Source organism: Xenopus laevis, chromosome 7L (assembly GCF_017654675.1).
Source record: "Xenopus laevis strain J_2021 chromosome 7L, Xenopus_laevis_v10.1, whole genome shotgun sequence".
In the NCBI taxonomy this organism is placed as follows: domain Eukaryota; kingdom Metazoa; phylum Chordata; class Amphibia; order Anura; family Pipidae; genus Xenopus; species Xenopus laevis.
In genome coordinates, this window is record NC_054383.1 from 111,590,968 (window position 1) to 111,617,152 (window position 26,185).

A 26,185-nucleotide genomic window follows, 5' to 3' on the forward strand; every position below is an offset into this window, starting at 1 on the left:
CATACCTATAGCACTGACCTTCCTGCATTATCCTCTTAAAGATTCGTGTTCTGTTACATGGAATTACAATGCTTCACTCTATCGCCTTTGGGTTTACAGAAATTGAATACCAGTTGAAGCCTGTTTCCTAAAGTTTCTATTTTAGGACCTCCAAGGGCATAAATATATGTTATGTGTCTGTTAACCTCTGCATCCATTTTCCATGAACTGGGATTCTAGATATGGTCATTGGGAGCTATGAGCTACAGTGCAATAAGATATATATCGACTGGTAACATAATAATAGGTGCCAAAATTGCTCCAGTGCTAACAGCCAACAGCAATAAGGCAGCATTTTCTTCTATACCTGGAGCACACTTTGCCCCTATTATACAATACCTCATGATTCACACAACAAAGATAATATGCACTCCCCCAGGCTATACTCTAAAATGAACATCATCTACTGTACTAAGTATAGTGATAATGTGCTAGTGCTGTCTGAGGTGTGAACAGGTAACAATGTGGGCACTTACAGTCTTAAGTGTGAGCAATACATGGATCTTATGGGTCAGTCTCTTACAGGTGTGAACAGTGCAGGGAAGATAACAGTTGTTAACAATGCAGAACATTTAGAGCCTAAATCTGAGTTGTGAACAATGCAGGGGCCAGTTAATCTCAGTTCACACATGGGAAGGCCTGTGGGCCGCCAGTTGGATAGTACTATTCTAAGGGCCTTTTTTTTTTGTCTGTATTTTAAATATACAAATACTCCCTTGAGCAGTGCTGAGAAGGCAAAATGTTTATTTACATTAAATTCAATTATGGTAGTGTTGGGTCTAGGAATGGGTAACACGGTGCTTTAGCCTTTGGCCTCCCTTCACTAAAAGGAAAATACAGCAAAGCAACTTCATCCAAGAACAGAAAGCTTGTCAATATACAGTAAAAAAGCACTTATATAGGCACTGAATACAATTTTATTTTTATAACATTCTTTATTAGATTTTTTTAAAAACAATTAAGGAAATAAAACATATATATATAAAAAAACGATTTTGTCAATATAAAGAATTAAAAATGACAAAAACAAATGTAATTTTTTTTTTTTATAAAAAGTAATTTTTTACAGTCTTGATGAATTTATCCAAGTGGGATTCCATGGAGGGCAGCCATCGGAAACCTAGTTTTTCTGCCCCCGTCCCTCCCCCGATGGCTGCCCTGGATCTTTTTTTCTTCCAGGTAGTTCCTTGGATCTGTTTGTATCCAATCACAGAAGAATTTCTTTAGGCAGTTTGGTGGTTTCTCAGTCTCCACCAATTGGTCATCTGCAGATGGTGGATGTCGATCTGTTATTCAACTTCAACATTTTCTTCTTTTATCTTCAACGGTTTGCTAGTATGAAATATTGTTCATTGTTAGTCATGAAGCAGGTGTTTACATTTTACAATCATTTTACAATTTCTTAATTTTTTTATGTTTGCATTTACAATTTTTATCATTACATGTTTAATGTCACGTGCCTTTTTCTGCTTATTTAACAGTCAGCTACAACTATCCAACAATAACATTGTCTCCCATCTCACCTTATGGGTCTCACTCCTACATGTGGCCTAGTTCAGTAACCCACACCCTAACAGTCTTTGCCTTTCTTATTTGAAGCCAGAGAATATTGTTTGTATAGGACAACAGATAGTTACAGAATGACAATAAGAATAAGCTATTTTTCTTACCTCTCTGCAGATGTTTCATAATATTCTTCTGTACAACCCTTTCATTGCTTATTTCTGTGATGAAAGGGTGTGACAAGAGCTGCCTTGCAGATGGTCTCTCAGCAGGATTTTTCTGCAGGCATTCCTCAATAAAGTAGTGGAATTTTTCACTCCTGCAAAAAGAAATTGAGGCACAATTATAATTGTCATGTTATAAATATATCTAATTGCTCAGACTTATGGAAGTCCATGCCCATATAAAGCTCTTAGCCCATTTATACTTCACATCATTACTACACCCTATTTTCCTAATCCCTCGTCCCTCACTGTAACTTCTCCTTTGTCTATTCTTCCACCCCATTCACACTGACTCTCTTTCTTATTTGACAACCCCTTACTCCATTGTCATTTCCTCACTCTCTTCACCCTCACTTCCTTTTCCATTTCCCCAACTTCCCCTCACTCTCTTTTTGTCTTTTCATGGAAATCACTCACCATTTGTTCCCTTTCAACGTAGGAGCTGGACCACGAGTAATTTGTTGGATCAAAGCCTTGTCAGGAAGTTTGTTGTATGCTATGTAATAAGGAAATACAATATTAAAACATGCTGACTGCTAATTACAATATTTATAGGGTTCTAAAAGGTCCAAAGTTTGATACAGATCAAATCACCTATTTCAAGCAATAAGCAGCAAGAGTTACTGCACTTGGCCTACTTAGTGCCTTTTATTACATTATGGTGGGGTTAGTTTTTTTATCATTAATTGATTGTAAACTTTACATAAGGGGCAGTATCATTCTGTGTTACAGCATTTACTTTCTAGTAACACACATATATTACGTATATACAAAGTCATGATAATAATTCCTGAGAATGTACTTACGGACACATCCTTCTGCCATGTGAATGGCTGACATTCCCAAAGACCACACATCAGCCTAGAAAACATGGAGGAAAAGAAAACAATTAAAGAAGACTATACACAGGAGACATACTTCTGTTGTCTATCCATCCACATTATGATAGGGCTTCTCTTTAGACTGCAGAATAGGAAATACATTAAAACATGGCACTTTGTACTCATATAAAACAGTTCAAGGGCTGAAGTACAGTGGGTTTCATATCTAAAGAATGACCCCAAACTGAGAAACTTCTGTTTTACACAGAGTTGGAAAATCCAATAAAGCATAAGGAGGGGGTTCTAAAATTCTTGTGCCCTGTACTTACAATACATTATGCTCCCTCAGTTCACTTACACCTTTTCATAATAGCAAAACTGGATGACAAATTTGCTTTTGAGAGGGGTATGTGAAGTAAGTGGCAAAAACACATGTAGTTACCTCATGTGGGCTACATATATTTAAATAAAGGTGGCGCTAACTCTACAATTTAAAGGAAGAAGAAGTCATCACTATACCTTATGGTCAAATTCGCCTCTCTTACTCATGCAGACAATGGCCTCTGGTGATAAATATGCCATATCTCCAGCAGGGCTATCACTTTTTCCTCCCGTGACAGCACCACCAAAATCAACTGAAATTGTAAGACAAAAACATTAATTTTTTATGTTAGTTTGCAAATGGAGCGCACCGATAAAAATCATGGTGATACAGAAACATTTGTGGGCAATTTTTACATGAGAAAGAATTAGTGTGCAGATGTGTTGTTTTTGCAGGTTTAGAACTTTTAAAAGGTTTATATAAACATTATTATTTAGAGACAGAGTAATATAAAATTGACTTCACATTCACTGAAACTTCACAACATCCATTCTGTATTCAGATTCTAAGCGTCACTTACTTATCTTTACAACTGCGTCTTCAGTTAGCATCAGATTTTCGGGCTTCACGTCGCAATGTAGAATTCTCTGTTTTCTGAGATGATACAAGCCCTGGGAAAAATATAAAGGAAAATGGTAAATACAATTATTTTTCATGTTCTTAAACTAATAAGATGAAAATTTGTTAAATAACAGAGAAGGTTCACATGTGACATACCTGTAACACCTGCTTGCAGATATAAGCAATCCAGCTTTCTTCTAAGGAACGATTCCTTTTGCTTTTTATTAGGTCAAGGACTGATCCACCATCACAAAGTTCTGTAGCAATCTAGAACACCAATAAAAAACATATATTAGTACATATATACAATTTAATTGTTGAGCTTGCATTAGGCAATACTAGTGACATAAGAGTTTGTGTGCTATAATTTACTATAATAAAGTGTACTTGCATTGTTTTTGTTTCTATGTGTTCTGTACTAGAAGTAAAATGTGACTGCCTTGATTTGCAGTCAGTGGGTATAATTCAGAAATAGGCACTTATAAGCATTCAGGGTATGACTGCAATCAGGTAAAACTGAGAAGGTCATGTGGATTGGACTCTTTCTTATACAATTGGATCTTATTTGTATCCAAGCTTGTATGAGAGCTGTTGATTGAGAGTTGGTGCACAAAGGTTCAACATATCTAAACGCTTCCTTACCCATAGCTCTTGATTAATCCTTCTAGCAGGCTTTTGGTAAAATGCGCCATAAAAGGAGATGATATTCTCATGGCCAGAGATCTTCTCAAGTATTTCCAGTTCATTAAGGATTTTATCTTCATCCTAATTTACAACAAAAGAAATGTTAATACAACAGAAAATTAAATAAAATGGATGCAATTGTTATTTTAAATACCCAATTTAATTATGGAGAATTACAGCTTGTTAATACCATATGAAAATGTTTTTTGTTTGTTTTAAAATCTGAAATCTATTGCCTTCTATAAAAGGTATTCATCCACTTATTTTCACATAGTAACATAGGAATTTAGGCTGAGAAAAGAAACACATCCATTGACTTCAACCTGTTCAAATATATGAAACCTATGCAAAATAAGGCTTTTTGCAAAAATGCTCATTATAATATAAATATAGTAACATTACAAAGACACATTACCTCTATGTTCTTTATTATTTTAACGGCCACTTCTTTGCGTTTGATATTATGCCAACCCTGTAACACAAGTAGAGAAAGAAGGTTAGTGATGATGAACTTCATTATGGTGAATAAAACAGATATGTGGATAAGGCACAAGTTTATTGGCAGCCTCAGAAACACAAGAAAAAAGGAAAATACTGTAGAGAGTGTGACCAAGTGGGAGAATTCTGAAATCACCCAGAAGCATGACACAAACTACACAATTGTAATGTTGAATAAAGTATCTCACCACATGGACAACTCCAAAATTGCCTTCTCCGATGGCCTCTCCAAGTTTTAAATTTCCCCTGGGCTCCTGAAAAAATAACATTGTAAAATATTGATAAATATTGATAAATATTGATAAATATATACTAAACTAATATAATGCAACTGGACAAATAACTTTCTCAACATTTAATTTAAGAAGCAGTGATATTATAAGGAGAAACTGGAAAATGTTGTATAAGGGGAGAAGGTTGAGGGCTGGAATAATTAAGGAAAACTATGAAAGTTGTGCTTTTATGTTCCAAAATACTGTTTTACAACTTACTGGGTATTTGGCAAATGGATCTTTATCATCCTCCTGGGGAAGAAAAAAAATGTTTAATTAGATAATCTGAGATTATTGGGTGAAACTGCTACAATTATTATATAAAGTACAAGGAAAGGTTTTACTGGGGGTTCCAAAATATTAGGTAAAAGTATATATAAAGGATTCAATAAAGTATGTTATGTTATCCAAACCTTGCTAAAGTCTTCTTGGGTACGGTAGACACACTTTTCTTTTTTCGTTATTTTTCTATTTAATTCTTCCTTTTTCGCTATATTTATATTTGTGGTCCTGTTGTCAATTTTCTTTGGTACCTCCTTAAATAAAAAGAAAGGATTTGTTGTTAAGTTGAACTAAACCCTGAAGTTAAGTTGCTTAAAGGGACAGTATAGACCTTTTTGAACATTATTTCAGTGAACAGCATTTGTGCTGAATTATACTTTGCCTATAGTTTTAATTAAGACATATCTATAGTTTTTGCTAATTCTTGAACTAAATAGAGCAAAAACTGACATTTAAACTACTATACATCTTACTGCCTGCTTTATATTACTATAGTTAATACAAATCACCAGTTTACTGAGAAGCCTGCTGTATAAACAAACCCCTCTCTTCTCCTGCTGAAGCATTAGGCTTTGTGATAAGAGCAGCTCATTATACAGAAGTATTTTAAAGAGGGGTATACTGCCCCTTTAAATTTATATTGATAAAAGGTTTAATTATTTTTGTTCAAACCTCATTAAGGCACTCTATCCTTCTTTGGTCCTTTACTTGCTCTTTTTCAGAGATTTCAGTCGGGAACTTTATTTCGGATTCCACACAGGACTCTTCTTGAGGTTCTTCAGATCCATATACATTTTCCTCAAACAACTCCAAAACATTTCCAGTTGCCTCATAGGGCTCTAGCTGAAGTTGTTCAGATCTTTCTATGTTTTCCTTAGAACAATTTTTTTCGGATTCCACACAGGACTCTCCTTGAGGTTCTTCAGATCTATATTCATTTTCTTCAAACAACTCCAGAACATTTCCAGTTGCCTCATAGGGCTCTAGCTGAAGTTGTTCGGATCCTTCTATGTTTTCCTTAGAAGACTTTAGTTCAGATTCCACACAGGACTCTCCTTGAGGTTCTTCAGATCCATATACATTTTCCTCAAACAACTCCAGAACATTTCCAGTTGCCTCATAGGGCTCTAGCTGAAGTTGTTCGGATTCTTCTATGTTTTCCTTAGAAGACTTTAGTTCAGATTCCACACAGGACTCTCCTTGAGGTTCCTCAGATCCAAATCCATTTTCCTCAAACAACTCCAATACATTTTCATAGGGCTCTAGCTGAATTTGTTCAGATGCTTCTATGTTGTCCTGTATTAAAGAGACAATATTATTTTATAAAATCAACCAATTCAACCACTATAATTTAAAAATCTTTATGATTTCTTTGATTAAAGTTTTTCCATTCATTGGTTATTGTCTGCTTACCTGATAGTGGCAGGTGTTGTTATCAGATCTCTCTTCCTGCTCACTAAGCTGTTCCTCCTGGTTTCTGCTAACCTCAAAGCTGATCTCCTCAGGTTCACGTTCAAATTCCTGGATGAAAAACAGGAAAATGGATTAAACTTATAAATATATATAAAATATTGGTTGCACATTACATAGTAACACAATGTAAAAGACATTATCTTTGCCATTTCTTTATCTGGTTGGTCCTGGGATAAAAGCAAAAATATTTATAATATATCAGTTTTAAAAAAATCCTTAAATAAACCTTGTATATCAGGGGACTGATGTATGTCCTGTAGAGTTTGCAGCTGCCATTTTATTAAAAGGGCACCTGTTGGGTAAAAATGTTATCCCCAAACAAAGGTGCGGGCTAATAGAGACCGCATTCTGGTTGGGGATAACAGCAGTTTTTTTAAACAAAAATGCCCCCACCAGTGCTAGGCCAGTCACTCGTATGCACATAACACGCATGTGACGTTACTCGCATGCACATAATGAGCAATTCAGGGCAGCTTTTCATTATGCGCATGCGAGTGACTGAACGTTGTTGCTCGCACAGGGAGCTCCCTCCTGGTGTGGTATCATAGCGCTGGCGGGGGGGCATTTTTTTTTTTTAAAAAAAACGGCGGTTATTCCCATCCAGATTGTGGGCTCTATTAGCCCGCACCTTTGGGTGGGGATAACATTTTTACCCAACTCGTGCCCTTTAATGTTACAAGGGATCTCCTGGGCTGAATGAAGGTGCTCGGGCTTAAATGACAAAATTGGCAGAAGAAGTGTATTGCACAAGCAAAGCAGCAAACTGTGCAGAGCATAACCCTAGTCAAGATTAGTCACATGGGTATGCCTAACATATTACCATCTCTAAGTGAATTTGGGTTTCCTATTCCCTTAAAATATTTTTGTTATTTTGACTTTTTCTTACCTGGCACATCTCAGTGTTCTCATTGTCTTCAGGATTATCCGAATTCTCCTGGTTAAGAAAGGGGAAGAGATGTTATGAGTGTTATTTCTGTTATAAAGAAGCTAAAATATAACCCTGCATGAAATATAGGGCAATTTTTATGACAGCTATTCACCTCTTTTATGCTTTCCTGGCTGATTTCTATTTCATTTTCTGTTTCTTGCTCTGGCTCCTCCTATTTAAGAGAAATACATTTAGTTATCAGATCAACTTACTACAGGTATGAGACCTGTTATTCAGAATGCTTAGGACATGGGGTTTTCTGGATAACAGATCTTTCCTTAATTCTGATCTCCAAATCTTAAGTCTATTAGAAAATCATGTAAATAAACCCAATAGGCCGGTTTTGCCTCCAATAAAGATTATTTATATCTCAGTTTGGATCAAGTACATGGGACTGGTATTATTACAGAGAAATGGGAAATCATTTTTAAAAATGTGGATTATTTGGCTAAAACGGAGTCTAGGGGAGATGGCCTTTCAGTTATTTGCAGCTTTTGGATAATGGGTTTCCGGATAAAGGATCCCATACCTTTATAATGTGCTATATATATAGAATTTACCTTGAAAAAAGTAAATTAATGCAAATTCAAAAAATATATATTTAATCTACTTTACCAAGGCCAATTAACAATAATAATCAATAAAACTTTAAAAGGAAGCTAAAACTATAATGACTGTATGATACCAACTCCTTTCTTGCTTACCAGGCAGATTTCTTCAGTGGGCTTCTCTATTTGAGCCTGGATAAGAGATAAAAAGGTGGCATTATTTTATGCAATTAAAGGTCTATTGTCCATAAAGATTATTACATGCAAAGTTAGTGTATGTTTAGTCTCTGAAAAAAGTTTTAAGGAAATACAATTAATGTTTATAAATAAATGCAGGGTCAGTATAGGGATTTGTTCAAATAATATTGGAAATTCCAAATTGCTATTCCTAGCAAACAGAGAAAATATCATTTCATCATCAACAAATAAAAGAGTTTTAATAATAAAGTCAATGATGTTATGAATGTGTCATCTATGAAAGTGGTATTGTTGTTTCTATAGTTGAATTTCAATATTAGATACTTACCACAACTATTTCTTCAGCAGCTTCTTCTGGCTGATTCTAGTAAAGAAAAAAACATTTTATCACAAAAAGAAAAAAACAAATAGGAAAACTAGAATGTATTCAATGATATGAGAAACCTTCTAACTATATAGATAGCATTATATTTTTACAAGTAAAAGAATAATATTTTATTGTATTTTACCATAGTTTGGCTTACCACAACAACGACTTCATCAATTTCATTGGGTAGTATCTAGAGTAGAGAATAAAAAACGGTGTTATTGCAAAAATTGGACAAATGAATTAAATTTATTTAATAATCTCAATCAAACTTTCATCCATTATGAGAAAAACGTCTAACTATATAGATGGTGCCATGCTATGAAAAGTAAAAAAATCACATTTTATTGTATTTTATTCTATTTCTTAACTTACCACTATGATTTCTTCATTAGATTGATCTTGTTTCTACGAAAAATAAAACAAAAGGTTTTTATCACTAAAAGAAATGAGCACTTAGACAAATTCATGAGAATAAGTTATAAGAAAACTAATAGATGGCACTATCCTTTTAAATGTAAAAAGGATCACAATCTATTGTATTTTATTATATTTTTCTACTTACCGTAATATTTTGATTTGTGGGTTTATCTGGTTGTTTCTAGTAAAAAGAAGAAAAAAAAAGTTTTATCACAAAAGTTTCTCCCTCCATTAAATTATTCACAAAATAATATGTATGATATTACAATACAGGTATGGGACCTGTTATCCAGAATGCTCGGGACCTTGGGTTTTCCGGATAACGGATCTTTCCGTAATTTGGGTCTTCATGCCTTAAGTCTACTAGAAATTAATTTAAAAATTAAATAAACCCAATAGGCTGGTTTTGCTTCCAATAAGCATTAATTATATCTTAGTTGGGATCAAGTACAAGCTACTGTTTTATTATTACAAAGATAAAGAAAATCATTTTAAAAATTTGGATTATTTGGATAAAATGGAGTCTATGGGAGACAGCCATTCCGTAATTCAGAGCTTTCTGGATATCGGGTTTCCGGATAAGGGATCCTATACCTGTACAAGGAAATAAGTACTTACCTTGCGAAAGCAACGGAAACAATTGCAGATACAACGCCACATGTTTATTCTCTCTATGGAGACAAAGAGAAAGATCATTTGTATAAATATATATATTGACAAAATAGCTGATGAACACCAGGAATTTCAGTAACAGAAAAATGTGTATAATGTGAATGACGTGTATTATGTATTATGTGTATTATGTTTCTGATTTGCTCCCAGGTTAAGATTTATTTAAGTGTGTGCCTAAGCCTTCAACTGTATATTTATATATACTATATGTGCTTTAGAAGAATCACTACTAGAAAGCACACTATTATATGTATAAAATATCAGCATTGGTAAATGATTGTATGTAGGACCAAGTACAACACCCAAATCACATTTTTAGATTTTCACTTTTTTTTAGAGCAAAAATTGAATTTTCTGTAATTCAATAGATTCAAACAGATTCACAACACCGCTAGCAGTTTTTAAACCATACAGTACCAATATTTAGGGGCAGATTTATCAAAGGTTGGGGTGAATTTTCAAATGAAAAACATTTGAATTTCGAGCTATTTTTTGTGTACTTCAACTAGGGAATACTCCAAATTTGATTCGAATTTGAAAAAAAAATTCAAAAATTCTAATATCGAAATTAATCATGTACTGTGTCTTTAAAAATACGACTTCAACCATTCGCCATCTAAAACCTGCCAAATTGCTGTTTTAGCCTATGGGGGAAAAACTGAATTGAATTCGATGGAATGCACCATTCCTTCGATTCGTACGATTAGAATTCGGCAGAATATGGACCTATTCGATCCAAAAAGGACCTATTCGACCAAAAAAAACTTCAACTTAATTTCGGTTGGTCTTTTTGAATTAGAATTCCAAAGTGTTTTCAATTCGAAATTCAACCTTATATAATTATGCCCCTTTAATATATTAATTTTGTTAATGTTTTTATCTGAATGTGCCAAGCTCCACTCACCTCAGTTGCCTGATCAAGAATGAACCAGTCTGAGCTTCTGTTAGACACTTTGATTCTGTCCATTATGACATCATAAGTACATCCCATAATATGCCCAAGTATGGACGGACTGCTGTTAGACAGTTTGTGTCTATTATGACATCATCAGGACATCACATAATGATATCTATTTCAAACATTGGCAGATTCACAGCATTGTGACATCACATTTTCAACCCAAGGTGGGAAATTAAATAATAGTGGGTTGTGTTGATTCTACATAACTTTGTTTAAAATGTGGTGTGTTTTCTTGCCAGGATGTATGTGCTTTCATTGTGTATTCATTCACAGTACAGGGAATGATATTGTTATATAGTGAAGTCGGGTTAAAAAAAAAAGTTCAACCCCAGTGCACCCATATTTATACAGACCTATTTATACACTCTATAAGTAAAGGAAATGCTGCCATTATAGTATGCATATTAAATTAGCATAGGGAATGCAAAGGCAATTCCACAATTATTTTAGGTTGGACCAAGTACAACATCCCCCTTCAAATCAAATTCTCTGTAATTCCATAGATTCAAACAGATTCACAACACCGCTAGTAGTTATTAAGCCATACAGTACCAATAGTAAGGGGAAGGGTTATCAAAGGTCAAGGTGAATTTTCGAATGAAAAACAGATTTCCAAAGTGTTTTCAGTTCAAAATTCGACCCTTAATAAATATGCCCCTTAATATATTAATTTTGATAATGTTTTTATCTGAATGTGCCAAGCTCCACTCACCTCAGTTGCCTGATCAAGAATGAACCAGTCTGAGTTTCTGTTAGACACTTTGATTCTGTCCATTATGACATCATAATGACATCATAATACGCCCAAGTATGGACGGTCTGCTGTTAGACAGTTTGTGTCTATTATGACATCATCAGGACATCCCATAATGATATCTATTTCAAACATTGGCAGATTCACAGCATTGTGACATAACATTTGCAACCCACGGTGGGAAATTAAATAATAGTGGGTTGTGTTGATTCTACATAACTTTGTTTAAAAATGTGGTGTGGTTTCCTGCCAGGATGTGTGTGCTTTCATTGTGCATTCATTCACAGTACAGGGAATGATATTGTTACATAGTGAACACATATTTATATAGACCTATTTATACACTCTGTAAGTAAAGGAAATGCTACCATTATAGTATGCATATTAAATTAGCATAGAGAATGCAAAGGGAATTCCACAATTATTTTAGGTTGGACCAAGTACAAAATCCCCCTTCAAATCAAATTCCTTGTCATTGTAAACATTTTAATATATTTCTACATTTTTAAATAAGTTATATAGAAGAACTAAACCCTAAAAATGAATTGACATGTGGTCAGAGAAATAAAGGTCTTCTAACTGTTTATGAGAATTGTGCTGTGAGTGCTTTCTATTTGTGCACTATAACTATATTGGTGAGCACCCGGCCTTTACTGATTTAAATGGTGTGTGCAGATACACGGAAGTATTTATTATTATTATTAAAATGTATTTATATAGCGCCAACATATTGCGTAGCACTGTAAAGTAAATGTGATTATACAACTACATCACATGAATTACATATATAGAATATAAGTATATATATATATATAATAGTATCAAAAAGTAACCGCACTCACAGGTCTTTAGTGAAAAATAATAATAATAAGTTATATATATATAATAATATATAAGTACATATATGTTAAACTTATAGAACCAGTAGTGATCTAGGCCTTCAAAGTTGTCACAGGAGTTTCCCATGTTGGATATTTCTAGGAGTGTCTGTGACACGCACATGCTCCGTGGCCTCTGAGCAGCTGTTGAGAAGCTAAACTTGGGGGTCATTGCAAATAATCAAGCAGAAAATGAGTTTTGCCTGTCATACAAGCTGATGTTACAAGGTTGATTATTAAATTGTGATGCTGATTGTGCTGGTTTGTGAGCTGCCATATACTAGTTTACTAATTAGCCTTATATTGTGACATTTATATTATATATATATTCAGTATATTGTGCTTTGGCCCCTGAGCTCAGTAACTGACAGAAGCACATAGCATGTGCAAATAAGAAGATGGGGTGCTACAGATTCCTGTTAAGGGCGCCCAGAGTTAGAAATCCCCACCTCCCTCATGATCGTGTGCATGCCCATCCATCATACCTACATCTGGAGCACAGAGATGCTCAGAGGTTTAGATAATGGGCAAAATCTGCCACCTGCCCAATCACCAGTGCTCCAGATGTAAGAAATCTTCAGACGTGGCTGGGCAGCAAACCTGGGCCTGGCTACAGGGGAATCTTTCATCTAACCCGCTTTTGGGCCGCGGCCCGGCTGTTGGGGACCCATGTTTTTATGTTATCTGTTATATATCAGGGAGGCTAATTTTCAAATTAAAGCTTTTTTGGAATTCAATACTATGATTGAACTTGATTGCATTGTTTTCTCTTTTTTCTCCACTGCTAACATATTTCTGAAAAAAACTTGAATAGGAAAAACTAAAGAGGTTTAATCTCACTTTTCCGTTCATTCTTACAAATTTAGCATTTAAAAAAAAATAATAATGAAATAATGGGTGTTGTAAATACACCCCACATTGACTTCTATAGAAGCTTGTCAGGTTTTAGTTGGCAAATTGTATGAATTCTAATAATAAATTCATGATATTGAATTCAAATGTTAATAATGTTGACCCCTATATGGATCTTTTTCAGTACTACAGGCGATATTGCTCATGCTCTAAAATGCATCAAAGAACACAATATCGATCATTTACGATGACAAGCGCAGTTCTTTTGCCATGAATTTCCCCTCAATCCATTGTGCACGAAATCCTAATTATTAAAGGTACATGCGTCAATATGAGCACTGAAGTTTTTGTTTTGTGTGCTCAGCGCCGCGTCCGAAATCCTGTTCCGTATTGAGCACCCAGGGCTACTCCTGCTATGAGGGAAGGTGAGAACCTTTCCTCAGGCAGCAGTGAGCGATACCAGGCGGTAGCCCCAGGGTTCCCTCAGCGTCCTGTGTCAATAGGGTCAGCTCATTAGCGACTAAACAAACTGGCACACAAGTCAACCTTGCACCAAACCCTGAATTTATTTTTATAATGGAAATAGTTAAGCTATGCTGTAGTTCATCAAGCAGGCAGCACTAGGTCCACCTGAGAGCGAATATAAGACAGTGCCTTGCTGGGGCACTTCCGCTTTTGGCCTGTAACATCTAGAAGCAGCATCAGACCAAAGTGGTCAGACCCTTGTGGGAGGTTAGTAACGTTAGGGCTAGCTAGTGGACAGTAATGGCAAGTAAGTTCACTTTAGGAATGAAAGTTAGAGAGGGCTAGTGTGCACGGACAGAGTGTTGTCCCAACAAGGATTAATAGTTTGGGCTAGAGCCCTGAGGTGACTGTGCACCAGAGTTAGGATTTTGAGCGTTCAGGTGTAGATTAGTGGAGATACTACGGAAGAAGCTTGGGCATTGTATTTGAGGTTACAGCAGAGAATCAGAGGTAAGAGCTCCTTAGCAGGAGGCCCCAGTACAGCGAATTACTCTCCTGCCAGTGCTCCTACAGGACAAGGGCCCTGTAGGCAGGGGCGATCCTTGCCATTTTGCCGCCTAAGGCTGCCTTCCTTTGCCACCACCCACACCCCTCCCCATGACGCTCACCAGAAAAAACTTTGATTTTCAAGTCCACCTATTGACTCCAAATAGGTTCTATGAGGTCCCCCATAGGCTAAAACAGCAATTCGGCAGGTTTTAGATGGTGAATGGTCGAAGTCTAATTTTTAAAGACGCAGTACATGATAAATTTCGATATTCTAATTTTTTTAATATTTTTCAAATTCAAATCGAATTTGGACTATTCCCTAGTTGAAATACACAAAAAATAGCCTGAAATTCGAATTTTTCTCATTCGAAAATTCACCTTGACCTTTGACAAATCTGCCGCTAAGTATCTAAATATATCAACGCCAGATCCAATAAAGAGCATGGCAGAAACGTTTGATGGACATGAGTAGTTCTGTAGAGACAGAACTGGTTCCTTGGAGTAACTGATCAATGATGGATGAGTCAGGGCCTCACTGTGGAGGAGTCCAGATCAAGGAGGAAGTACTAGATACAAGAGTCCAGTTTGAGACAGCCAAGGGGTTAAGAAATATCATAGTTGAGATTCAGGCAAGGCAGCAAAAGGATCATAGTCAGAAGTAAAGCAAAGGCTCAAAAGTCCAGGAATCAATTAACAAGGAACACCAAAAAGAATGACCTATAATAGGGAAATAAACTTGTGACCTTAGCGTTCTTTTATTTAGAATTTTGGTGCCAATTTCAAAGCAATGACGTCATGCACACGGTGCGTCGCGCACAAGTGCGGCCCTGGGCACCACCATCTTGGATTAGAAGCAGAGCGCTCTGCAACGGATGTGGCTGTTAATCATCAAGAAGACTTCTTTAGTCCAGTTGTTAAGCCTTTAGAAGAAAAGCTTTCTTCTTAAGGATTATCTACATACCTATAGCACTGACCTTCCTGCATTATCCTCTTAAAGATTCGTGTTCTGTTACATGGAATTACAATGCTTCACTCTATCGCCTTTGGGCTTACAGAAATTGAATACCAGTTGAAGCCTGTTTCCTAAAGTTTCTATTTTAGGACCTCCAAGGGCAAAAATATATGTTATGTGTCTGTAAACCTCTGCATCCATTTTCCATGAACTGGGATTCTAGATATGGTCATTGGGAGCTATGAGCTACAGTGCAATAAGATATATATCGACTGGTAACATAATAATAGGTGCCAAAATTGCTCCAGTGCTAACAGCCAACAGCAATAAGGCAGCATTTTCTTCTATACCTGGAGCACACTTTGCCCCTATTATACAATACCTCATGATCATTTGGATTCACACAGCAAAGATAATATGCACTCCCCCAGGCTATACTCTAAAATGAACAGCATGTACTGTACTAAGTATAGTGATAATGTGCTAGTGCTGTCTGAGGTGTGAACAGGTAACAATGTCCTACAGTCTTAAGTGTGAGCAATACATGGATCTTATGGGTCAGTCTCTTACAGGTGTGAACAGTGCAGGGAAGATAACAGTTGTTAACAATGCAGAACATTTAGAGCCTAAATCTGAGTTGTGAACAATGCAGGGGCCAGTTAATCTCAGTTCACACATGGGAAGGCCTGTGGGCCGCCAGTTGGATAGTACTATTCTAAGGGCCTTTTTTTTTGTCTGTATTTTAAATATACAAATACTCCCTTGAGCAGTGCTGAGAAGGCAAAATGTTCGTTTACATTAAATTCAATTATGGTAGTGTTGGGTCTAGGAATGGGTAACACGGTGCTTTAGCCTTTGGCCTCCCTTCACTAAAAGGAAAATACAGCAAAGCAACTTCATCCAAGAACAGAAAGCTTGTCAATATACAGTAAAAAAGCACTTATATAGGCACTGAATACAATTTTATTTTTATAACATTCTTTATTAGATTTTTTTAAAAACAATTAAGGAAATAAAACATATATATATAAAAAAACGATTTTGTCAATATAAAGAATTAAAAATGACAAAAACATTTTTATATGTTTAAAAAATTTTTTTTTTTTATAAAAAGTAATTTTTTACAGTCTTGATAAATTTATCCAAGTGGGATTCCATGGAGGGCAGCCATCGGAAACCTAGTTTTTCTGCCCCCGTCCCTCCCCCGATGGCTGCCCTGGATCTTTTTTTCTTCCAGGTAGTTCCTTGGATCTGTTTGTATCCAATCACAGAAGAATTTCTTTAGGCAGTTTGGTGGTTTCTCAGTCTCCACCAATTGGTCATCTGCAGATGGTGGATGTCGATCTGTTATTCAACTTCAACATTTTCTTCTTTTATCTTCAACGGTTTGCTAGTATGAAATATTGTTCATTGTTAGTCATGAAGCAGGTGTATACATTTTACAATCATTTTACAATTTCTTAATTTTTTTATGTTTGCATTTACAATTTTTATCATTACATGTTTAATGTCACGTGCCTTTTTCTGCTTATTTAACAGTCAGCTACAACTATCCAACAATAACATTGTCTCCCATCTCACCTTATGGGTCTCACTCCTACATGTGGCCTAGTTCAGTAACCCACACCCTAACAGTCTATGCCTTTGTTATTTGAAGCCAGAGAATATTGTTTGTATAGGACAACAGATAGTTACAGAATGACAATAAGAATAAGCTATTTTTCTTACCTCTCTGCAGATGTTTCATAATATTCTTCTGTACAACCCTTTCATTGCTTATTTCTGTGATGAAAGGGTGTGACAAGAGCTGCCTTGCAGATGGTCTCTCAGCAGGATTTTTCTGCAGGCATTCCTCAATAAAGTAGTGGAATTTTTCACTCCTGCAAAAAGAAATTGAGGCACAATTATAATTGTCATGTTATAAATATATCTAATTGCTCAGACTTATGGAAGTCCATGCCCATATAAAGCTCTTAGCCCATTTATACTTCACATCATTACTACACCCTATTTTCCTAATCCCTCGTCCCTCACTGTAACTTCTCCTTTGTCTATTCTTCCACCCCATTCACACTGACTCTCTTTCTTATTTGACAACCCCTTACTCCATTGTCATTTCCTCACTCTCTTCACCCTCACTTCCTTTTCCATTTCCCCAACTTCCCCTCACTCTCTTTTTGTCTTTTCATGGAAATCACTCACCATTTGTTCCCTTTCAACGTAGGAGCCGGACCACGAGTAATTTGTTGGATCAAAGCCTTGTCAGGAAGTTTGTTGTATGCTATGTAATAAGGAAATACAATATTAAAACATGCTGACTGCTAATTACAATATTTATAGGGTTCTAAAAGGTCCAAAGTTTGATACAGATCAAATCACCTATTTCAAGCAATAAGCAGCAAGAGTTACTGCACTTGGCCTACTTAGTGCCTTTTATTACATTATGGTGGGGTTAGTTTTTTTATCATTAATTGATTATAAACTTTACATAAGGGGCAGTATCATTCTGTGTTACAGCATTTACTTTCTAGTAACACACATATATTACTTATATACAAAGTCATGATAATAATTCCTGAGAATGTACTTACGGACACATCCTTCTGCCATGTGAATGGCTGACATTCCCAAAGACCACACATCAGCCTAGAAAACACGGAGGAAAAGAAAACAATTAAAGAAGACTATACACAGGAGACATACTTCTGTTGTCTATCCATCCACATTATGATAGGGCTTCTCTTTAGACTGCAGAATAGGAAATACATTAAAACATGGCACTTTGTACTCATATAAAACAGTTCAAGGGCTGAAGTACAGTGGGTTTCATATCTAAAGAATGACCCCAAACTGAGAAACTTCTGTTTTACACAGAGTTGGAAAATCCAATAAAGCATAAGGAGGGGGTTCTAAAATTCTTGTGCCCTGTACTTACAATACATTATGCTCCCTCAGTTCACTTACACCTTTTCATAATAGCAAAACTGGATGACAACTTTGCTTTTGAGAGGGGTATGTGAAGTAAGTGGCAAAAACACATGTAGTTACCTCATGTGGGCTACATATATTTAAATAAAGGTGGCGCTAACTCTACAATTTAAAGGAAGAAGAAGTCATCACTATACCTTATGGTCAAATTCGCCTCTCTTACTCATGCAGACAATGGCCTCTGGTGATAAATATGCCATATCTCCAGCAGGGCTATCACTTTTTCCTCCCGTGACAGCACCACCAAAATCAACTGAAATTGTAAGACAAAAGCATTAATTTTTTATGTTAGTTTGCAAATGGAGCGCACCGATAAAAATCATGGTGATACAGAAACATTTGTGGGCAATTTTTACATGAGAAAGAATTAGTGTGCAGATGTGTTGTGTTTGCAGGTTTAGAACTTTGAAATGGTTTATATAAACGTTATTATTGAGAGATAGAGTAATATAAAATTGACTTCACATTCACTAAAACTTCACAACATCCATTCTGTATTCAGATTCTAAGCGTCACTTACTTATCTTTACAACTGCGTCTTCAGTTAGCATCAGATTTTCGGGCTTCACGTCGCAATGTAAAATTCTCTGTTTTCTGAGATGATACAAGCCCTGGGAAAAATATAAAGGAAAATGGTAAATACAATTATTTTTCATGTTCTTAAACTAATAAGATGAAAATTTGTTAAATAACAGAGAAGGTTCACATGTGACATACCTGTAACACCTGCTTGCAGATATAAGCAATCCAGCTTTCTTCTAAGGAACGATTCCTTTTGCTTTTTATTAGGTCAAGTACTGATCCACCATCACAAAGTTCTGTAGCAATCTAGAACACCAATAAAAAACATATATTAGTACATATATACAATTTAATTGTTGAGCTTGCATTAGGCAATACTAGTGACATAAGAGTTTGTGTGCTATAATTTACTATAATAAAGTGTACTTGCATTGTTTTTGTTTCTATGTGTTCTGTACTAGAAGTAAAATGTGACTGCCTTGATTTGCAGTCAGTGGGTGTAATTCAGAAATAGGCACTTATAAGCATTCAGGGTATGACTGCAATCAGGTAAAACTGAGAAGGTCATGTGGATTGGACTCTTTCTTATACAATTGGATCTTATTTGTATCCAAGCTTGTATGAGAGCTGTTGATTGAGAGTTGGTGCACAAAGGTTCAACATATCTAAACGCTTCCTTACCCATAGCTCTTGATTAATCCTTCTAGCAGGCTTTTGGTAAAATGCGCCATAAAAGGAGATGATATTCTCATGGCCAGAGATCTTCTCAAGTATTTCCAGTTCATTAAGGATTTTATCTTCATCCTAATTTACAACAAAAGAAATGTTAATACAACAGAAAATTAAATAAAATGGATGCAATTGTTATTTTAAATACCCAATTTAATTATGGAGAATTACAGCTTGTTAATACCATATGAAAATGTTTTTTGTTTGTTTTAAAATCTGAAATCTATTGCCTTCTATAAAAGGTATTCATCCACTTATTTTCACATAGTAACATAGGAATTTAGGCTGAGAAAAGAAACACATCCATTGACTTCAACCTGTTCAAATATATGAAACCTATGCAAAATAAGGCTTTTTGCAAAAATGCTCATTATAATATAAATATAGTAACATTACAAAGACACATTACCTCTATGTTCTTTATTATTTTAACGGCCACTTCTTTGCGTTTGATATTATGCCAACCCTGTAACACAAGTAGAGAAAGAAGGTTAGTGATGATGAACTTCATTATGGTGAATAAAACAGATATGTGGATAAGGCACAAGTTTATTGGCAGCCTCAGAAACACAAGAAAAAAGGAAAATACTGTAGAGAGTGTGACCAAGTGGGAGAATTCTGAAATCACCCAGAAGCATGACACAAACTACACAATTGTAATGTTGAATAAAGTATCTCACCACATGGACAACTCCAAAATTGCCTTCTCCGATGGCCTCTCCAAGTTTTAAATTTCCCCTGGGCTCCTGAAAAAATAACATTGTAAAATATTGATAAATATTGATAAATATTGATAAATATATACTAAACTAATATAATGCAACTGGACAAATAACTTTCTCAACATTTAAGAAGCAGTGATATTATAAGGAGAAACTGGAAAATGTTGTATAAGGGGAGAAGGTTGAGGGCTGGAATAATTAAGGAAAACTATGAAAGTTGTGCTTTTATGTTCCAAAATACTGTTTTACAACTTACTGGGTATTTGGCAAATGGATCTTTATCATCCTCCTGGGGAAGAAAAAAAATGTTTAATTAGATAATCTGAGATTATTGGGTGAAACTGCTACAATTATTATATAAAGTACAAGGAAAGGTTTTACTGGGGGTTCCAAAATATTAGGTAAAAGTATATATAAAGGATTCAATAAAGTATGTTATGTTATCCAAACCTTGCTAAAGTCTTCTTGGGTACGGTAGACACACTTTTCTTTTTTCGTTATTTTTCTATTTAATTCTTCCTTTTTCGCTATATTTATATTTGTGGTCCTGTTGTCAATTTTCTTTGGTACCTCCTTAAATAAAAAGAAAGGATTTGTTGTTAAGTTGAACTAAACCCTGAAGTTAAGTTGCTTAAAGGGACAGTATAGACCTTTTTGAACATTATTTCAGTGAACAGCATTTGTGCTGAATTATACTTTGCCTATAGTTTTAATTAAGACATATCTATAATTTTTGCTAATTCTTGAACTAAATAGAGCAAAAACTGACATTTAAACTACTATACATCTTACTGCCTGCTTTATATTACTATAGTTAATACAAATCACCAGTTTACTGAGAAGCCTGCTGTATAAACAAACCCCTCTCTTCTCCTACTGAAGCATTAGGCTTTGTGATAAGAGCAGCTCATTATACAGAAGTATTTTAAAGAGGGGTATACTGCCCCTTTAAATTTATATTGATAAAAGGTTTAATTATTTTTGTTCAAACCTCATTAAGGCACTCTATCCTTCTTTGGTCCTTTACTTGCTCTTTTTCAGAGATTTCAGTCGGGAACTTTATTTCGGATTCCACACAGGACTCTTCTTGAGGTTCTTCAGATCCATATACATTTTCCTCAAACAACTCCAAAACATTTCCAGTTGCCTCATAGGGCTCTAGCTGAAGTTGTTCAGATCTTTCTATGTTTTCCTTAGAACAATTTTTTTCGGATTCCACACAGGACTCTCCTTGAGGTTCTTCAGATCTATATTCATTTTCTTCAAACAACTCCAGAACATTTCCAGTTGCCTCATAGGGCTCTAGCTGAAGTTGTTCGGATCCTTCTATGTTTTCCTTAGAAGACTTTAGTTCAGATTCCACACAGGACTCTCCTTGAGGTTCTTCAGATCCATATACATTTTCCTCAAACAACTCCAAAACATTTCCAGTTGCCTCATAGGGCTCTAGCTGAAGTTGTTCAGATCTTTCTATGTTTTCCTTAGAACAATTTTTTTCGGATTCCACACAGGACTCTCCTTGAGGTTCTTCAGATCTATATTCATTTTCTTCAAACAACTCCAGAACATTTCCAGTTGCCTCATAGGGCTCTAGCTGAAGTTGTTCGGATTCTTCTATGTTTTCCTTAGAAGACTTTAGTTCAGATTCCACACAGGACTCTCCTTGAGGTTCCTCAGATCCAAATCCATTTTCCTCAAACAACTCCAATACATTTTCATAGGGCTCTAGCTGAATTTGTTCAGATGCTTCTATGTTGTCCTGTATTAAAGAGACAATATTATTTTATAAAATCAACCAATTCAACCACTATAATTTAAAAATCTTTATGATTTCTTTGATTAAAGTTTTTCCATTCATTGGTTATTGTCTGCTTACCTGATAGTGGCAGGTGTTGTTATCAGATCTCTCTTCCTGCTCACTAAGCTGTTCCTCCTGGTTTCTGCTAACCTCAAAGCTGATCTCCTCAGGTTCACGTTCAAATTCCTGGATGAAAAACAGGAAAATGGATTAAACTTATAAATATATATAAAATATTGGTTGCACATTACATAGTAACACAATGTAAAAGACATTATCTTTGCCATTTCTTTATCTGGTTGGTCCTGGGATAAAAGCAAAAATATTTATAATATATCAGTTTTAAAAAAATCCTTAAATAAACCTTGTATATCAGGGGACTGATGTATGTCCTGTAGAGTTTGCAGCTGCCATTTTATTAAAAGGGCACCTGTTGGGTAAAAATGTTATCCCCAAACAAAGGTGCGGGCTAATAGAGACCGCATTCTGGTTGGGGATAACAGCAGTTTTTTTAAACAAAAATGCCCCCACCAGTGCTAGGCCAGTCACTCGTATGCACATAACACGCATGTGACGTTACTCGCATGCACATAATGAGCAATTCAGGGCAGCTTTTCATTATGCGCATGCGAGTGACTGAACGTTGTTGCTCGCACAGGGAGCTCCCTCCTGGTGTGGTATCATAGCGCTGGCGGGGGGGCATTTTTTTTTTTTTAAAAAAAACGGCGGTTATTCCCATCCAGATTGTGGGCTCTATTAGCCCGCACCTTTGGGTGGGGATAACATTTTTACCCAACTCGTGCCCTTTAATGTTACAAGGGATCTCCTGGGCTGAATGAAGGTGCTCGGGCTTAAATGACAAAATTGGCAGAAGAAGTGTATTGCACAAGCAAAGCAGCAAACTGTGCAGAGCATAACCCTAGTCAAGATTAGTCACATGGGTATGCCTAACATATTACCATCTCTAAGTGAATTTGGGTTTCCTATTCCCTTAAAATATTTTTGTTATTTTGACTTTTTCTTACCTGGCACATCTCAGTGTTCTCATTGTCTTCAGGATTATCCGAATTCTCCTGGTTAAGAAAGGGGAAGAGATGTTATGAGTGTTATTTCTGTTATAAAGAAGCTAAAATATAACCCTGCATGAAATATAGGGCAATTTTTATGACAGCTATTCACCTCTTTTATGCTTTCCTGGCTGATTTCTATTTCATTTTCTGTTTCTTGCTCTGGCTCCTCCTATTTAAGAGAAATACATTTAGTTATCAGATCAACTTACTACAGGTATGAGACCTGTTATTCAGAATGCTTAGGACATGGGGTTTTCTGGATAACTGATCTTTCCTTAATTCTGATCTCCAAATCTTAAGTCTATTAGAAAATCATGTAAATAAACCCAATAGGCCGGTTTTGCCTCCAATAAAGATTATTTATATCTCAGTTTGTATCAAGTACATGGGACTGGTATTATTACAGAGAAATGGGAAATCATTTTTAAAAATGTGGATTATTTGGCTAAAACGGAGTCTATGGGAGATGGCCTTTCAGTTATTTGCAGCTTTTGGATAATGGGTTTCCGGATAAAGGATCCCATACCTTTATAATGTGCTATATATATAGAATTTACCTTGAAAAAGTAAATTAATGCAAATTCAAAAAATATATATTTAATCTACTTTACCAAGGCCAATTAACAATAATAATCAATAAAACTTTAAAAGGAAGCTAAAACTATAATGACTGTATGTTACCAACTCCTTTCTTGCTTACCAGGCAGATTTCTTCAGTGGGCTTCTCTATTTGAGCCTGGATAAGAGATAAAAAGGTGGCATTATTTTATGCAATTAAAGGTCTATTGTCCATAAAGATTATTACATGCAAAGTTAGTGTATGTTTAGTCTCTGAAAAAAGTTTTAAGGAAATACAATTAATGTTTATAAATAAATGCAGGGTCAGTATAGGGATTTGTTCAAATAATATTGGAAATTCCAAATTGCTATTCCTAGCAAACAGAGAAAATATCATTTCATCATCAACAAATAAAATAGTTTTAATAATAAAGTCAATGATGTTATGAATGTGTCTATGAAAGTGGTATTGTTGTTTCTATAGTTGAATTTCAATATTAGATACTTACCACAACTATTTCTTCAGCAGCTTCTTCTGGCTGATTCTAGTAAAGAAAAAAACATTTTATCACAAAAAGAAAAAAACAAATAGGAAAACTAGAATGTATTCAATGATATGAGAAACCTTCTAACTATATAGATAGCATTATATTTTTACAAGTAAAAGAATAATATTTTATTGTATTTTACCATAGTTTGGCTTACCACAACAACGACTTCATCAATTTCATTGGGTAGTATCTAGAGTAGAGAATAAAAAACGGTGTTATTGCAAAAATTGGACAAATTAATTAAATTTATTTAATAATCTCAATCAAACTTTCATCCGTTATGAGAAAAACGTCTAACTATATAGATGGTGCTATGCTATGAAAAGTAAAAAAATCACATTTTATTGTATTTTATTCTATTTCTTAACTTACCACTATGATTTCTTCATTAGATTGATCTTGTTTCTAAGAAAAATAAAACAAAAGGGTTTTAGAAATGAGCACTTAGATAAATTCATGAGAATAAGTTATAAGAAAACTAATAGATGGCACTATCCTTTTAAATGTAAAAAGGATCACAATCCATTGTATTTTATTATATTTTTCTACTTACCGTAATATTTTGATTTGTGGGTTTATCTGGTTGTTTCTAGTAAAAAGAAGAAAAAAAAAGTTTTATCACAAAAGTTTCTCCCTCCATTAAATTATTCACAAAATAATATGTATGATATTACAATACAGGTATGGGACCTGTTATCCAGAATGCTCGGGACCTTGGGTTTACCGGATAACGGATCTTTCCGTAATTTCGGTCTTCATGCCTTAAGTCTACTAGAAATTAATTTAAAAATTAAATAAACCCAATAGGCTGGTTTTGCTTCCAATAAGCATTAATTATATCTTAGTTGGGATCAAGTACAAGCTACTGTTTTATTATTACAAAGATAAAGAAAATCATTTTAAAAATTTGGATTATTTGGATAAAATGGAGTCTATGGGAGACAGCCATTCCGTAATTCGGAGCTTTCTCGATATCGGGTTTCTGGATAAGGGATCCTATACCTGTACAAGGAAATAAGTACTTACCTTGCGAAAGCAACGGAAACAATTGCAGATAGAACGCCACATGTTTATTCTCTCTATGGAGACAAAGAGAAAGATCATTTGTATAAATATATATATTGACAAAATAGCTGATGAACACCAGGAATTTCAGTAACAGAAAAATGTGTATAATGTGTATGACGTGTATTATGTATTATGTGTATTATGTTTCTGATTTGCTCCCAGGTTAAGATTTATTTAAGTGTGTGCCTAAGCCTTCAACTGTATATTTATATATACTATATGTGCTTTAGAAGAATCACTACTAGAAAGCACACTATTATATGTATAAAATATCAGCATTGGTAAATTATTGTATGTAGGACCAAGTACAACACCCAACTCACATTTTTAGATTTTCACTTTTTTTTAGAGAAAAAATTGAATTTTCTGTAATTCAATAGATTCAAACAGATTCACAACACCGCTAGCAGTTTTTAAGCCATACAGTACCAATATTTAGGGGCAGATTTATCAAAGGTTGGGGTGAATTTTCAAATGAAAAACATTTGAATTTCGAGCTATTTTTTGTGTACTTCAACTAGGGAATACTCCAAATTTGATTCGAATTTGAAAAAAAAATCAAAAATTCTAATATCGAAATTAATCATGTACTGTGTCTTTAAAAATTCGACTTCGACCATTCGCCATCTAAAACCTGCCAAATTGCTGTTTTAGCCTATGGGGGAAAAACTGAATTGAATTCGATGGAATGCACCATTCTTTCCATTCGTACAATTAGAATTCGGCAGAATATGGACCTATTCAACCCAAAAAGGACCTATTCGACCAAAAAAAACTTCAACTTAATTTCGGTTGGTCTTTTTGAATTAGAATTCCAAAGTGTTTTCAATTCGAAATTCAACCTTAGATAATTATGCCCCTTTAATATATTAATTTTGTTAATGTTTTTATCTGAA

General features: G+C 35.0%; 2 protein-coding genes across 7 annotated transcripts; both read right to left on the reverse strand.

Annotated features, from left to right (window-relative positions):
- Window positions 1–1,070: 1,070 nt before the first annotated feature.
- Window positions 1,071–9,517, reverse strand: LOC121395607 (nik-related protein kinase-like). 3 transcript variants are annotated; one of them, XM_041569516.1, is made up of 20 exons: window positions 9,346–9,517; window positions 9,156–9,188; window positions 8,938–8,973; window positions 8,372–8,777; window positions 7,780–7,839; window positions 7,626–7,673; window positions 6,680–6,787; window positions 5,939–6,562; window positions 5,398–5,520; window positions 5,204–5,236; window positions 4,901–4,966; window positions 4,630–4,686; window positions 4,173–4,295; window positions 3,687–3,797; window positions 3,490–3,580; window positions 3,107–3,222; window positions 2,573–2,627; window positions 2,184–2,262; window positions 1,710–1,861; window positions 1,071–1,371 (listed from the first exon to the last, which is right to left on the reverse strand). In XM_041569516.1, exons 6-20 carry the CDS (start codon window positions 7,632–7,634, stop codon window positions 1,361–1,363), a joined length of 1,758 nt encoding a protein of 585 aa, XP_041425450.1. In that variant the 5' UTR covers window positions 7,635–7,673; window positions 7,780–7,839; window positions 8,372–8,777; window positions 8,938–8,973; window positions 9,156–9,188; window positions 9,346–9,517; the 3' UTR covers window positions 1,071–1,360. The 3 variants fall into 3 exon arrangements, with proteins under 3 accessions (XP_041425450.1, XP_041425448.1, XP_041425449.1); XM_041569514.1 differs by having other exon boundaries at window positions 1,071–1,861; XM_041569515.1 differs by lacking the exons at window positions 8,372–8,777; window positions 8,938–8,973; window positions 9,156–9,188; window positions 9,346–9,517 and having other exon boundaries at window positions 1,071–1,861; window positions 7,780–7,938.
- Window positions 9,518–16,369: 6,852 nt separating this feature from the next.
- LOC121395608 (serine/threonine-protein kinase STE7-like) lies at window positions 16,370–25,790 on the reverse strand. Of its 4 annotated transcripts, XM_041569521.1 has the most exons (21): window positions 25,248–25,790; window positions 24,775–24,810; window positions 24,594–24,626; window positions 24,376–24,411; window positions 23,813–24,215; window positions 23,222–23,281; window positions 23,068–23,115; window positions 22,121–22,228; window positions 21,236–22,003; window positions 20,695–20,817; window positions 20,501–20,533; window positions 20,203–20,268; window positions 19,932–19,988; window positions 19,475–19,597; window positions 18,989–19,099; window positions 18,792–18,882; window positions 18,409–18,524; window positions 17,875–17,929; window positions 17,486–17,564; window positions 17,012–17,163; window positions 16,372–16,673 (listed from the first exon to the last, which is right to left on the reverse strand). In XM_041569521.1, exons 7-21 carry the CDS (start codon window positions 23,074–23,076, stop codon window positions 16,663–16,665), a joined length of 1,902 nt encoding a protein of 633 aa, XP_041425455.1. In that variant the 5' UTR covers window positions 23,077–23,115; window positions 23,222–23,281; window positions 23,813–24,215; window positions 24,376–24,411; window positions 24,594–24,626; window positions 24,775–24,810; window positions 25,248–25,790; the 3' UTR covers window positions 16,372–16,662. The 4 variants fall into 4 exon arrangements, with proteins under 4 accessions (XP_041425452.1, XP_041425453.1, XP_041425454.1 ...); XM_041569518.1 differs by having other exon boundaries at window positions 16,370–17,163; XM_041569519.1 differs by having other exon boundaries at window positions 16,370–17,163; window positions 23,068–23,281.
- Window positions 25,791–26,185: the final 395 nt, after the last annotated feature.